The 15,769-nt window shown below is 41.1% G+C and overlaps 1 protein-coding gene across 1 annotated transcript in view; it reads left to right on the top strand.

The window, feature by feature from the left end:
- PECT1 (phosphorylethanolamine cytidylyltransferase 1) overlaps window positions 1-5,580 on the top strand; it is a 37,073-nt gene extending 31,493 nt beyond the window's left edge. The window contains exons 8-9 of the mRNA XM_087377848.1: window positions 4,945-5,067; window positions 5,334-5,580. Of these exons, the coding sequence (XP_087233974.1) occupies window positions 4,945-5,067; window positions 5,334-5,405 (195 nt within the window). The 3' untranslated portion in view covers window positions 5,406-5,580. The remainder of the gene's footprint in view (window positions 1-4,944; window positions 5,068-5,333) is intronic.
- Window positions 5,581-15,769: the final 10,189 nt, after the last annotated feature.

Raw genomic sequence — 15,769 nt, 5'->3', positions numbered from 1 at the left:
GATAAGGGTGGATAGACTCTGTGGAGATTCATCGGAATTTGTAGAAGATTTCGTTAACGGGGATGGCGACGTAATCAGCCATGGAGATGAAAGGAGCCGCGTTCGACTTGCAGGAGCGTAGATGGAGACTGACGGAGTTGGCTACGTTGTGAGGCTAGGGGTGTTGTTGGAAACACATTCCTGGTTATGGAGGCGGCTAGCTCGCGCGTCTGTGGGCGGCCAGAGATGGTTGGAGAGCACATAGGAGGCGGTTGGACAGTGGCTCGTTTGCCTTAGTCGCCGCTACTAGAGGGTAGTCTCTTGGAGAGGCTCATTGATGGTGTAGAAGACTTAGCTGCACGTCGGTGTTGTCGTTGAAGCTGTGGAGCTAGGCATGGAGCGAACTATGGAGGCGGTGGCTATAGAGCTCGTGGTTGGGATGTAGAAGTTGCCCTTGTAGATGTTGGTAGGTCATCTCAATGCGGTCGCTGTGCATGCACCTTTGACGAGACCGTGAGTCCGTTGATGGAGGCATCTGGTGCTGAAGGCTTGGAGATGGAGACGGAGACGTTGTGCAGTTGGAGAGCTGGTGTTGGCCTGTCGTCGAAGATGCATGCTGGTGTAGCTTGTGTTGGAGCGTTGTCAGCTGAGCATGGCAGTTCTGGTTGGAGGATCGTTCCGAGAGAGGTTGCATTAGTGCTTGTTCAGTTCGTTGCAGTCCGTGATGAAGGCGGCTAGCTGCATGAGCCCAGGTTGGTTGCTGTCAACTGGCTTGCTATGGAGTCTCGTGGGAGTCGTCTGCAATAGTCGATGATGCTTGGCTTTGGCCGCTCAGTTGTAGTCGAGGACCTTGGAGGTGGCTTAGAGGAGCTGTTGGCTGTGAGGAGCTTTGGAGTTTTGGAGGATCGTTAGCTACGTGGGAGCTCAAGCCTGCAGGTCGTTAGTCGGCTGGTTTCGTTGGCAAGGTCGTTGAAGCGCTTTGGCTCTGTGGCTTTGTGGAGATGTAAGTAAAGGTGAGGCTTTGTCTATGCAAGGCTAGCCTGAGTTGTAGAGTCCATATTTCTCTCTCTGACTAAAGCAGGTCCATATCTCTCTCTTAAAAGAGGATATGAGAGCAAAATTTCTCTCAATGAAAACATAAATCTATAACAATAGATCTGTCAAAGAACAATGAATCTAATGGATGGAAATCTCTCAATGTCACATGGATGGAAATCTCTCTAAGAAGAACAAAAATCCTTCACTCAACGGAAGTGGATGGGGTAAGCTCTCAATCATTCAATCTCTCGATCGATCTCTCACAAGAAGGATGACGCCTCAGCAGAAGGCAAAACTATGCTCTGATACCATGACAAAATATGAAGAGGGGAGAGGAGTAAAGTGGAGATGAGGTGAGAGAGCACAGCTACCACAAATGACTAACTAGTTGTACACTAGATTCAGTTGAAGATATAGAATATATACAAACCCTTTTAGGGTTAGGGTTAGGGCATCTAATCCTTTTCTTTATAGCACTCTATTGGGTCAGTGCTATGCACATATGATCACATGATGTTGAGCATGGTTTCTCAACATAGAAGGGCTTCGAAACCATATATTTACTTAGTCGTTGTTCCAGTTATGGAGATTTTTGTCAGGAGTTTACGTTATTCAAATTTGCATGGCATTTATTCTTAGAAGCTTGTGATATTTTTCAAGTAAAACAACATAATCATAGGTGTGGTTTTGATGGCATAAATGACATGTGGGCCAAAATAGTATGGAGCATGATCATTTTGCCTAGACATGAAGGTATCCTTAACATCATTCCTGATATTCTGTGCATAGCCTTACTAGATACGTGGTGATTGGAGGATTCCTTCTAGACAATGAGCGTTGGAAGGAATTTTCACTTACCACATTTAGGCTGCCTTTCTTTAAAGGTAATGCTTTGGTATTGAATAAAAGATAGATTTTCACAAAGCTTACACCAGATTCCTCTTGACAGTGATTACTAGAGGTTGGCAGCAGATGACATCGGTGTTTCCGAAACTCAAAGACGAGTAACATAGAACCCATTATGTGGATTGAGTACTTTGTTGGTGATGTAGATCATACACTGAGCTATTCAGGATACATGCAATGGTCTAGATGAGAGAGTGTTGACCTCGACAGGAGACACAAGGAGTGTATTCAAAGAGTTGGCTTCATGGGAGCATCACATCATCACGTAGGGTTTACGATGCAATTGTAGACACACCTTACAAATTGATGCAGCCATTCCTCTTGATTGACTGCAAGGAACCAACAAGGCTGAGGGTAGATAGTTTTATTAAACACAAGAATGCGAGTAAATGAACTTCTGAATTTGTCTCTACAAGGATTAAAGATGGACCCTTACAGGTTGAGGGTCGATAGGTTCGTTAAACACAAGAATGCTAGCGGCGAACTTCTAAAATTTCTTCTATGAGGATTGAAGACCCTTAGAGGTATTATACTCTTATCCATGTTGCTTTACTTAATTGATTTGTGGCCTCCATCTAAAATTCCCCTTTAATATAAAGTTGTCCAACATCAAGTATAGTTTAGATTGAGGCCTAAGCTAGCTTAGGACAGCTAAGGGGGATTTTGCACTTGATTATGAGGATATTTTTGTCCACACAGCTCGTATGGCGATCATTCGGATGCTTATAGCATTGGACCATCCGTGGCCTATCTATCACATGGACATTAAGTTTGCTTTTTTTAATGGGAGACTTGGTGGAGGGATTCTATGTGGAACAACCACAGGGCTTTCAAGCCAAGATAAAGATGGTATGTAGGCTAAAACAAGGCTTACTTTGGGATTAAACAAGCCCCTAGGGCATGGTACTAACACATCGACGACTACCTCACAAAGATTGTCCTTTCTCGTAGTTTGCTAGACACCAATCTGCACCTGCATTCAGAGGGGGCAGGAGAATGGTTGTGATTCTACATGTGGACGATCGATCACAATGGGTGATCTCAATAAGAAAATTAAAAAGGCAGTTCTTTTGAAGGAGTTTGATAGGACTTTCTTCATTATTTTCAGGATTATGACAATATTTTTCTCTCTCAAGGAAAGTATTTTCTGGAAATTATAAATTGATTTCAAATGGAAGGTTGCACAGATGTAGTAACTCAATGGAGTTTGGGACTAAATTGATTGGTGGATAGAAAGAAGTATTTGGCTGTGTTCTTCTCCATGTGACCAACACTAAACCACTTGTGGCTAGCATTTCTTGCTGGCGTTTGGATGCAACTAACAGTCACCCTCTTTTCCGCCCAGGCATCTTCCATTAGAGCAGATGGAGAAGCTCTTTGATAGACAGGTGCAGGCCCATGGTTAGTCAGTGAGACGGGGTGTAGGGAACCACTGTCCCACCTGTGAGCCCCCATATAATGAGGACATAGGAGAAGTGGACCAGGTTAGCATGTGGAGGTGAGAAATATTGCTCACACATTTTTGGAAATAGGATCTGCAGGTGATGATAAATACTCAGATCTAAGACTGTTTGATGGATCTGTTGATAATAGGGGGACGCCATTTTATGGCTGCTATGGGTCTTATTAATAGACCAAGCAAATCTGCCAAAAGGCGGATCTGGTAAGGGCCTTTTGGGTCGTGCTGTCTCACTCACACTGAAGCCCTTTCTATCGGCAACGTAGAGAAGAGTTCAACTCTACTTATACTCAGTTTTGTGCAGTTCTGTTGTCTGTCCAAAGCCCAGCAGCTTGTTTGATGCTGTAAACATTTGGGGAGGTCTTCCCTCTTTTGTGGATGACATTTACTGAGTTCTTTCCTGCCTCTATCTCTTATGCACTTTACCCTGCGGTGCATCATCTTGTGTTGAGTGAGATCCGAGAGAGTGAGATTTCCTTGGAACTGTGAGAGTTTGCTACAGTAACCAGGGTTCTATTCTCTCACAGAAGTTGATGTAGCATCTGTCAGATGTCTTGAAGCAACTGGAGCAAAGAATGCCGGTCACCCCAATAGGTAATGAAGATGAGCTCGTTAACATGTGAGCTTGCTCTTAAGGGTCTTGCTATCGCTCCCCAACCTGTGTTGGGGTTGGATTTTCCTTCATCTTGAGTATGACTTCACAAAGCACTAGTGCTCAAGAAAACTCTTACTTATTCAGAGTCAGATATAGAAAATGTTGGTCAAAAAACTTGTGGAATCCTAGAGGCTTTGTACAGTAGAAAGCATGGGGGAAAGGGGAAAAACTGACAGTTGTGGAAATGATTTCAATCTCATGCAAAGCTATCTTGAGGATGATTTCTGGTCAGGATGAGGCGCTGCCACATGACATAGAAGGTAAACACGAAGGCAAGCCTGTACGATTAAAGGGGAAATAAGATTTAGGACACTGTAGAAAATCGTATACGAGGTGAGATTTAAATGCTACTATATAAAAAGTCTCAAGAATTCCTGGAAAGTTATGTTAAAATTCATATTTTGATGACCTTTGTTTGAAAAATAAATATATACTGAAGTTATGATTAGGAGCAACCAGCTGAGAGAGATTGCCAATGATTCAAAGAGGTCTGTGGATGTGAAAGAGCTGCTAGAAGATCCAGAAAGTAGAGGATTTGCAACTATCTTAGTATTAAGATGTTCTATAAGGTAATCATTGTGCTTAGTTCAACAACGTAGTAGATCTTTAGCTAGCAAATTGTCCTGTGGGCCATGAATTTGTCTCCTGCACCCATCAGCTGAATACTCCTCTCTTCGGTAGCATGATCTTTTGGAGTAGTAGGAGGACCAGGGGACAAGGAAGCTGGCACAGGGACCATACACATCTCTTTCCCTCCTGCTGGCCCCTCTTCCAAATAACTCCTTCAGTCCTCTGCTTTTTTTTTGGCTCCCCCTGGTGTCTATTAAAAAAAAATAATGCTATCTCATGCAATGATTATTAATGCTGTGGGGGGACACTGCTAAAGGATATTTTTGTGGCTATCCAGGGAGAAAATGATCCTTACAGAGCAGCGAAAGAACTGGGCATCTTCAGAGTCATCGAGAGTCCAAGGGATATCACGACAACAACTATCATTAAAAGAATTGTTGCAAATCATGAAGCTTACAAGGTTTTGAGTTTTCCTTATCTACTAAAAATGTGTGCACACACCCCACGCCAAACTGACGAGGACCCATCCATCTACTTTACTTTGGGGGGACGTGGGATCTAGATGATGCAGTTCTTCTTGCCCACGCATCCCAATATGAATAAGAAATTCGATTGAAATGGTGTCTCAATTGTCTCATAGTGTTTACGAGAACCAATTTCTTATGGTCTTTATCATTGAGGCTCGATTTTGATCAATTGCTGACGTGATTGTTTTTGCTTATTCAGAAAAGGAATGAGAAAAAGGTCGAGAGTGAGAAGAAATATTACGAGGGCAAAACTTACGTTGCAGATGATTGACGAATTGGATGACAATGTAGTCATACATATAGAAAAGATACACCTGAGGATGTTGAGATCCTCCCTCGTACGTGTTCGGGAAAATGTAACATATTTAGATCTTGTCCTTGCAAGGTCGCTTTACCATTGAGGGCTTATTATTCTGATTTTTTAATGAGACGCATAGTTTGTATAATTGATCTCCAAATGTCAAAGCAGTCATTGCTCTAGCCTCCTGAGTACAATGGTTGTCAGGCCACCTTAATGTGCGCTCCCGATTTTTGAGCTTTTAATGCAGAAACATGGCTTACAATCCTTTTTATGCAGGAGAGAAGTGGAGTGTTTTATCTAGGTTGTTCTGCAAGAAAGTGTGGTCTTGTGATTGCCATGCACAAAACGTTTTATGCTTTCTTGCAGCATTCTCCACCAAAGAAATTCAATGATCTTGGTCCAAGGTTTACCTTGAAATTACTATGAAGCAGATTTGGTAGGTTGGAAAATGGCTATGAACTGCAATCTTGTCAATGGAGGATGCTTGTTCTTTCTGCCATTTTGTAGGATGTTGATAGGCAGGAAGCATGTGTAGGGAAAAAGTACCAGTATAGCTCAGAGCTTGAAGTCGGGGCTTACAAATCATAATATTGGTGCCATTTGCTTTTATATTTCTGCATTGGAGAAATTTGGTCTGAAGGTCGTTGCAAAAGTTACCTGGAAATTCACTCTCCACATTCATTGTGATAATTATTGCATACTTATTATATGCTTGTAGATTCATATTGCTCCCTATTGATTGTACCACCAGTTTTTTCCCTTGCAAATTCTGATACCTTACAACTTTAGGTCACAAGATTGTTGTCTATTGTGACCTGAAGTTGTGGGGTGTCGGAATTTTGTTGTCAAATGATAGTATGGCATTCCAAGCTCCTTGATTTCAAAAGTTTGCATGCTGCCTTTGTTCACCTTTTTAGTCTTTGCCGTTGCTTTTTGCTATATCAATCTATTGCCATATAGAAGTGCAAAAGGAATACCCTTTATACGTTGCAATAATGTAAGTTGCAACTCATTTGCAAACTCTCATGATCACAAAATATTAATTTATTCTTAATGTCATTTTTTGGAGGCCTGATTTATTTTATGAGTTCATGAAAAGACTGTGTTCCTTTCCCAGGGCTTGATCTTACTATTTTTTTTCATTTGCTCATTTGGATGGTGCATACTAGCACATGCATTTTGGTTCAATTTGATAATATTTCATTGGTTGGCTAGGATGAGTGAAGCTAATAACCTATAGGCTTGATTTAGCTATGGTGCATAGGTGTCTTCTTTGTTTGTTTCTAGTTTGGCTTTATGGGTGCCTTTTTCATCTCGACATTTCCATTGAAATAATTTCTTTCCTCTAGCTGAATTTGGTGTGTTATTAGCTGCAAAAGTCGTCGGATTTACATCTTTACAAGCTTTAAGGCCCCAAAGCATTTTTTGCATAATGTCATGTATGATGAAACACCAATATAACCGGTCTAGCTGTTTCGATGATGAATTGCTTTTAGTTGCTTGACATCACATGGTGTTTGCAAAGCATCAGCTTGTTCTTCTGGGCCAAAGTTGTTCTAAAAGGCATAAATAATGTCTTGGTTGGTGTGTTTTTGGTTATCATTGCTAAATTAATGAACCATCTATGTTCTTATTGGTTTCCTTTTTGTTCTCTCTTTGTCATTTGGTATATTATCTTTTCATGTCTACCAAGCCTCTACAATGTTCAAAGTTTCCTTGTGCATTTGACTCTTGTTTTTTTGTGCCAAAGCTTGTTCTTTTGTGCCAAAGTTGTTCTAAAAGGCATAAATAACGTCTTGGTTAGTGTGTTTTTGGTTATCATTGCTAAATTACTGTACCATCTATGTTCTTATTGGTTTCCTTTTTGTTCTCTCTTTGTCATTTGGTATATTATCTTTTCATATGTCTACCAAGCCTCTATAATGTTCAAAGTTTCCTTGTGCATTTGACTCCTTTTATGATTACAAGTGTAAGACATGATGAGTACCTTAACGAAGTTATCTTCTCCAATCTTTGCCAATTGCAAAATGGTTGTTTTTTGATGATTTGGGCACATTAATTAACTTTGGATAATGCTCTACACACTCAGACGGCGGTTTCTTTTCCATATCCTTCTCTAATATCAAATCTTATTGATGCAGTTGGTTCTATACACTCAGACGGTAGATTCTTTTCCGTATCCTTCTCTAGTATCAAATCTTGTAAATGCAGTCGGTTCTATGGTCTTTTTATTTGTTGCTTATTGGTTGGTGATATATTTGACAAATTCAACTACATTAGATAGGAACCATTAAATGCAAAGGGGGGACAAGTTTTCTTTGAACCCTTTCCAAACTATTTTTTCCCATTCTAATTTTTAGTTTGTGAAAGAAAGCATTTTACATTTTTCGATTTTTTGATGAGTTAAAGCCTCTCTTATGAAATCTTCAAGGATGCATTTGTGGATCATTTTATAGAGCTCAAAGTATCTAACTCGAAAATATCTGAACATATCGAGGAGAAATGTTCGAATCTTATTTCATCACACGAAAATGCAACCACAATTTTGCCTCCATGTACACGCTAATTTGTTATTTGATTCACCTCTTCAATAAATAACCTTTCCCCATCTTTGAGTGAAATACTTTCCTCGAGTCAAGTCTAAGAATGCTTCTCTTTTTATGATCCAAGAGTACTCTTGCCAAAGAAAGAAATTTTATCATTGCAATTCATTCGAAGGCATTCTTATCTTCGTAAAAAACCTTGAAAATTATCGACATATGGCTTTTGGTCAAAGAAAGTTCTACACTCCAATCTTTGCCTCCTGAATCGTATGTCATCGCACAAATTTATTGATATCCAATGATAGTTGCACCCTCTTGCATTGTGATAGAGTGTTGTTAAAGGAGCCTCCACAATAGTATGAACACTCGTGATGAAGGGATGGAAATTTCTACAATCATTGCATTGGTGAAAACCATGGTTTTATCCTTGCAAGAGCGATGTAGGAATGATTCATGGGAATGAAGGACTTGAACATGACGTCTTCTTTGTCTAAGTAGTTATTTAGAAAAGTATTTTTTACATCTAGTTGATACACATTCCATCTCTTTAGTGTGGATAGAGAGACAAAAAATCTTATGAAATCTTGTTGGTATTTCATATTGCTATGAAAACCTTTTGCAATAGTCTCGCTTTTGTATATCTCAATACTGCCATCTAGATTGTATTTGACTTTGTAAATATAGTTGTTTGCAATTGCCTTCTTTCCAAGTTGCAGTTACGTAATTCCAACTGTTGTTTTGTACAAAGTGTCAATTTCCTCATTCATCATAGTTTGCCATTTTAGCCTGTTAACTACATACACTAGCTCTTCATAGTTTGCCATTTTGGCGTATCAACTGCATACACTAGCTCTTCTTCTATAGCCATGATGGTAGTCATAAGAGCATAAATTGTGGTTTCAACTTCAATTGCTTTGCCTTTTGGAATACATGCCAACTTGGGCGGTGGTTTGCATTCTCTTATAGATCACCTCAATTAGTGGCCTTCTTCTTCACAATTCTTGCTCTTCTTCATCAACCTTGTATGTGTCATTTATGTTGGGGTTTCTACATAACCCCAAACATCTCTAGCAATTAAATCATGAGTATCTCTTGCTCTAGAGTGCTTCTTCCAAAGTTGGCTCTTGATTGTTTGATGAACCACAAAATTTTCCAAGAAATTGGAGTTTCGGAATGTTGATGATAATATTCTAGTTTCTCAATTGCTTCAAACTTCTGAACCTGACATGTCCATATCTCTTGTGCCATACTGCTGAAAGTTGATGTTGAGTTAACATGGGATGCAAGTCTAGTACTGAAGCAGGCATTCTTAATCAGCGTCCTTCTTTCATCGCGACTACGTGATTTCCTCTAGTTTTGTCTTGAGATTGTACATTCATCTTTGTCAAAGATGATTCTATAGTCATGTTCTATCATTTGTCCAACTAACAAAAGATTCTTGCTAAGTTTAGGTACATAAAGTATATCTTTCATTTTAAGAAAATTGTTTATAGGGACTATTCCTTTCCCTTAAATAGGATTCGGTGTGTAATTTGTAGTGTAGATAATATTTTTGGCTCCTTGTAATGGATTGTAAAGCATTCTTAATGTCTTGTCATATGAGATAATGCGCCACTATCAATGTACCATGGAACTTGATGTGCATGGTCTTTTGCACACCCTCAAGTATTTTGATTTCTGCCATGATGATTTCCTCTTTCATAGAAGTTTTCTCTATTGCTAATGTAGATACCTCTGGTCATATTACTTCCTTGGGCAATATCTTTCATAATGTGCAAAATTATTGAAAGGAGTTGCAGTGTATGTTTGACATGTATGTTTGACATTTACTGGCTGCATTTTCTCTTCCTTGAAAATTCTCCCTATTTGAACGATTCTTTCTTGGATACTAACGCTTATGATTTCCATGATTATGTTGTTGATGTTGATGCTAATTTTAATGTTGATATCCCCTTCTTTGTGATGATCTACCTTTACCTCTACCTATGTTTGAGGTTGCAAATACTAGCTCATTGGATTTACTTTTCCTTACTAGAATGGCTTGCGTGCTAACTTTGTCACCAAATAACATTGATTGTATTTCTTCAAGTGATGGAACTTGGTTTTGAATAGCAATAATCTACACTAGGTTCTCATATCCTTCACCTAGTCCATTGAGGATGACTTGACCATCTCTAATGGTCTCACAATCTTCTCTAGGATTGATTGCTGATGTCTTTGATTTTGAGTACATAGGCATGACCAGGTTCATTGCTATAATGGAAACTTTGATTGACCTAGTTTCTTAGGGTAAGAATTTTGAAAGTGTACTTGGACTCTCAAGAAGTTGAGAACATATCCTATGCTACCTTGGATGCCTCAATTGTCCAAGCATGACACCTTGAACATTTTAGTTGACCAAGTGATAGTCATTTTACATGTGTTTGGGTAATGACAAGCTTTGTTGAGGGTCACCTAGATGATCTAGGTGTAGACCTATTGAAGGGTCAGGTATTGCGGTTGACTACGAGCATGGTCGTGGAGCCCATGTGGAGGGAGGGGGGGAAGTGGAGAGAGAGCATGATTTAGAGGGGGAGGGGGGCGGGGGGGAGTAGGGGCAACCACAGGCCCCCCCTACTACTCTGCTCATCAGGCTCCTAGGGCTCTAGACTCGCTCCTCCTCAGCTGCTGTCGGGCTAACATCCACAACTTCCACCATTGCAGCGTCAGGAGCTCCTAGGGCTCACTGTTGATGCAAGGGTGAGTGCAGATGCTAAACCTCCGTCACGGCAAGATCCTCTAGCTGGGAAGTGGCCCCTTCTGTTGGGGGAGGTGGATCTCCACATAAGGGCTCGCTCAAAAATCCCTATCTCTCCCTCTGTGTCTAGTCCTCTACCTGCGATGCTTGTGGGCTTGTTTGCTTGGTTTCTTTTTCTTTTTAACCTAGGTCTAGTCCCCTTTTGAGGGGGTCACTCAGGGGGTCTAAGACTCTTGTTGCTCCTGTCTGGGGCTCTGGCTTGCTGACTCTATCTACTTTGTAGGGGTGGGGGGGGAAGGGGATCAGCCTTGGCTTACGAGGGAAATCTCCGGCTAGGTGATCCATCTATCTGCAACAACAAAGACACTCACCTGGTAACCTAAAAATATCCACTCGTTGGCGAAGTGTGCCCCGTTTGAGGGTCTCTAGTAGGATCAACTCTGGAAGGGACTATGGACTCTCAACCACCAGTTTGATCCTAGGGACCGCGTCATCTGCTACCACTGAAGCGGTTGAATTTGGCGGACTCGAGCACGGTGCCAAATGCCCGACCAATGGAGGGGAGGATGGATTGATACTCCTTTGGGAGCCCTGGGAAGCAGAGCGTAATCAGAAAACGAGGAACATGGTGTGTCGTGTCCATGTCCTCCATTGTAAAGCCATGATACGAAGGAAAGAGGTACACCAGGTGCGAGCCAAGGAGGATGGGGCTCTGCTCCATGAGTGTCGAGGTAGTGTCGGTGGGGAGCTTAGCTGGATGAGGAATACTCCTCTTTCGTAGATGGTGACCTCGTGAATGTGGTCACCCTCTAGTGCCAAGCTTGCCTGGATCCACTCTCGCACCCTGTCTCCTTGTAGGAGTGAGGCCCACAATTCTGCCCACGAGTGCCTTGTCCTAAAGTGACCAGACTGCATGCTTCACATGTTGCTTGTCGATTGGGGAAAGAAGAATCTTAACAGTTGTGGGATTCGAGGGTGCTACCATAGAGCCCCTCTGGCTAGACCAAGGGTCACCACCAAGAAAATCTTCCAAAAAGACAAACAAACCACTCACCGTTGCCCAAAGGGAAGGAAAAAACACACGGGCCAACTACGGCAACGGAACAGGTACACACCTTTGCAGTTGGCTACCAATGGACAGGGAGAGCCCTCAAAGAGGAAAAGGCAAAAGGGGGTGAAGAGGGGATGGGGGAGAAGAGGGCGGAGGGGAGAGATCGGATGGAGGCAGGGTGGAGGAGGAATGGAGGCAGGGAGGCGAGAGGATGCGGGCGAGGGTAGGTGGAAGGAGGTGGCAAGGAGGTGGATGGGCAGAAGGAGCCGGCGGAGAGAGGGAAGTGGGAGGAGAAGGCGGGTCTGGAAGGGGCGAGACGAGGCGAGGCAATGGAAGGGAGGCATGGAGGAACGAGGTGGAGGCAGAGGCTATCGGAGGGAGGAGGCGGGGACGGCAAAAGGGGATGGTGGGGAGGGGCGGTCTGCAGGCGAGAGGAGGCAAGGGAGGGGTGGAAGGAGGCAGGGAGGAGAGGATGCGGGAGGGAGGCGGCATTGACACTTTGGTAGTGTTTACAAACAAGTCTATTTGTGCAAAAAAGTTTTTTGGTCTGTGTGTTGGGACCCGATGATTGGGACCAAAGTTTTCAAAATCGTCTATTCCATTGCATTCTAGAGGCCCATAAACCCTTACCTGCCAGCTCTTGCGTGATTTCGTGGAGATTTGGAGAAGTTTTGTCTCTCTGAGGCATCGAATCGTCTTTTTCTCTATCAAAAAATCTATTCAAAGGTTCAAACCTTTGATTTTTGGATTATAGGTCGATTGCAAGGGTTAAATCCCCATTTCCCATTCATCAGTTGGGATTTTGGAGTCCCAGCAGAAGAGAGATATTTGTAGATTGTCTTGCTGAGTCCAATTATGCAATGACTCCCATGTTTTGAGGCATCTCATGTTCTATTTTCACTTACGATCATTGCCGTGGGGCCATGATTTTTGGATATATCTTATACAAATCACTCTGGTTGCAGTCTGAGCCATGTGTGCTCATTCGTGGTTTGCATTGGATGCTTTACAAGCCATTTTGAGGCATTGCAATCCTTTTTGGGATGCACTGATAGGCCCAGATTGCCTTGTGGGATGCTTTATTGATAGACGTTGGCACTTTATGTGGATGATATGCTATTGGCTAGCAAGAATGCTTATGAGCTAGATGCATTGAAGGCCAAGTTGCATGAGGCCTTTGACATGAAGGATTTGGGACCTACAGGTCATATACTTGGTATGCACATCACGCGTGACTAGAGTAGGAAACTCCTTTGGCTTTCACAGAAGGAGCATGTTACAAAAGTGTTGCAACATTTCAATATGGAGGGGGGGAAGGTAGTAAGTACTCCATTGCCTCCATATGTGAAAATGAGTCAGGCAGATAGTCCCAAATCAAATGAGGAGAGGGCCATGATGGCCAAGGTTCCTTATGCATCAGCGCGGTTGGAAGTCTTATGTATGCTATGATAGCTACTAGATCGGACATTGCATTTGCAGTGGGAGTTGTTAGCCTAGCCTATATATGGCTAATCCATGAAAGAGGCATTGGGAGGCAGTTAAGTGCATCATGAGGTACATGAAGGGTAACAAGGAGATGTGCATTTGCTTTGCTAGAAGAGAGATGCGTGTACTTGGATACATAGATTCTGACTATGCAGGGCATGTGGATACCAGGAGATCCACTTCTGGTTGTGTGTTCACCTTTGCAGGTGGTGCAGTGTCGTGGATGTCTCGCGCATCACTGTGCCTTAACCCCGGTTATGTACAATACTCAAACACATATATATATGGATGACATAAAAGATTAGGGTGTTCTGCACCCACCAAAACTTGTGTGGCTCTCTCTTCTGGCTCTCCCTCTCTCTCACTCTCTTCCATTCCGCTTCTGTTGTTGAGGTCTCTCAGTGTGCAGATTTCTCAAACATGGCCAGCTGGACATTTTTATGGCTTAGGACACTTTATTGTCCTATAACTAAACTATTGTTAATGATATTTTACACCCCCTTTAATTTCTTCTATTGCAAACTACAAACAAGTACATGCAGATAAGTGAAATCTTCATCCAATAATTACAAAATATGATTGCTTTCTTTTCCCCTCATGAGAGGAGGTTGTGGTTTGAAAATATTGCAATATCTTATTTTGATTGATGTAATTAAAAATAATACATGTAATCTTTCAGTCATGCACCTTCTTCCCTATGTGCAATGCTAACATTCTTCCAATTTTTGGAACTTCTTTGCTTAGCGATTACAAGGCCAAGGACGCCTCTTTCTTGCTTCTTCTATAAATTATATATACAAATATATATAATCTTTCTTGCTTCTTACATAATCTTATGTCTTGCAAGAAAGACTATATCTACAAATATATATAATGTTTCTTCAATGCTTGCATTCATGCATGCTCTTCCTTTGTGCAATGTTGGCATTCTTTCACTTCTTTTGAAAATTTTTGCTTACTTGTTCCAAGGCTAAGGAGTCCTCAATGGAGCTATAGGAATTTTCTTGCAATATAGTGGACTCCTAGAGCTCCTTTTCAACAATCTCCTCCAAATCCAGAATCAAAGAACCTCCTGCCCAATCCTCTTTGTCAAGTGCCAAATTTTGTGAATCTTCATGATGGTTTCGTTGATCAATGTCAATAGGCTTATGAGAGGAGCCCATTCCTGACAATGTATTGCAATCTGAAGAGAATGAAAAATAGTTTCATAAGAATCTGATTGAATAGCTAAAGACCTAGCAATAGAGTGATAATATTATTGACATCCAACTCAATGGTAACATCCTTTTTCCCACCTGTGTCACTTGTGATATCACCTTGTACAAGAAAAGTCACACATTATTCAATGTCCTTGAGATGCATAAAAACCATTGACTCCATGAAGTTATTATATATTAAGATGAAAACATTTTGAGAATCCGATGAACTTACAATATCTATTTATTTGAGTGTAATGGAGTCATACTCTACTTTATCACATAAACCATTCATTTCATAATGTTATTATATATCAAGATGAATCCATAAGAGAGTATGACTCTATGTAGTAACATTAACTAAAATAGAGCTCATCCTAATATTCTAAGAAGTGATAAAGTAATGTATGCATTATTCAACTATAATGGAGTCATTCTTTATTTTTATACTTTTCTTGCATAGTGTATGACTCTATATAGATAACAATTAAATCTATTTTAGTATTTTGATGCAATCTATCACCATGAAGCAATAAGCCAACATGACCACATCTTAGGTCATTCAAATCTTGCCAGGATAGGCCAAAGTCTATGTTTGTTTTTTAGCAACACACATTCTTATATTTGAGTCTTTTGACATACTATAGCTTGCAATGCTCAAATATCTTCTCGCTAGTCTTAATGTACATCTCTGTCTTATCCAACAAATTGTAAGGGTATATAAAAAACCTATGAATTTACAAAAACTCACTGTGATTGGCTAAAACCAATCCGATGTGCTACAACCAGCTGGTGGACCCTCTTAACTCTAAAAATCATATTGTTGTCTCCTACTAGATGTTAAATATTATTTAATGCATCGTTGAACTACCTCTAACAATCTCTCTACTAATTCTATTGATGCCATCGTGCAATTATCCTTCTTGGAAGGACACTGTGCCATTCTGCAGTGCTTCAATGCAAAATCATGTGCAAGAACAATGGAGACTTCATTGTTTGAGGGTGGTCACAAATACATGTCCTGGTGCAACCATACCATCTCCTTATACAAATTGGCCTCAAAGTCCTTAACTGAACCTTACCCTGCCCAATATAGGATTGTGTGTTTGTCAAATAACGTGGATTTTTCCTGACCAAACTCAACCTTTACTCATTATGGAAACCCTCCTTGGGTTGGTAGAATTGTGTCTTACTATGAGGAAACTATATGTTTGGTGTGTGCATTGAATGCAAGCTATTGAAAAATAAATTAATCAAACATACAGAAAATATTTACTTCATAGCAACAATGCAGCAAGAGTTTGTTACTTCATAGCAATAAT

Source organism: Dipteris shenzhenensis, chromosome 1 (genome assembly GCF_047967505.1).
Source record: "Dipteris shenzhenensis isolate YYH24624 ecotype China chromosome 1, Dip_SZ_1.0, whole genome shotgun sequence".
Lineage (NCBI taxonomy): Eukaryota > Viridiplantae > Streptophyta > Polypodiopsida > Gleicheniales > Dipteridaceae > Dipteris > Dipteris shenzhenensis.
Note: the sequence above shows the minus strand (reverse complement) of the source record. Positions and strands in the feature narration are given on the sequence as shown.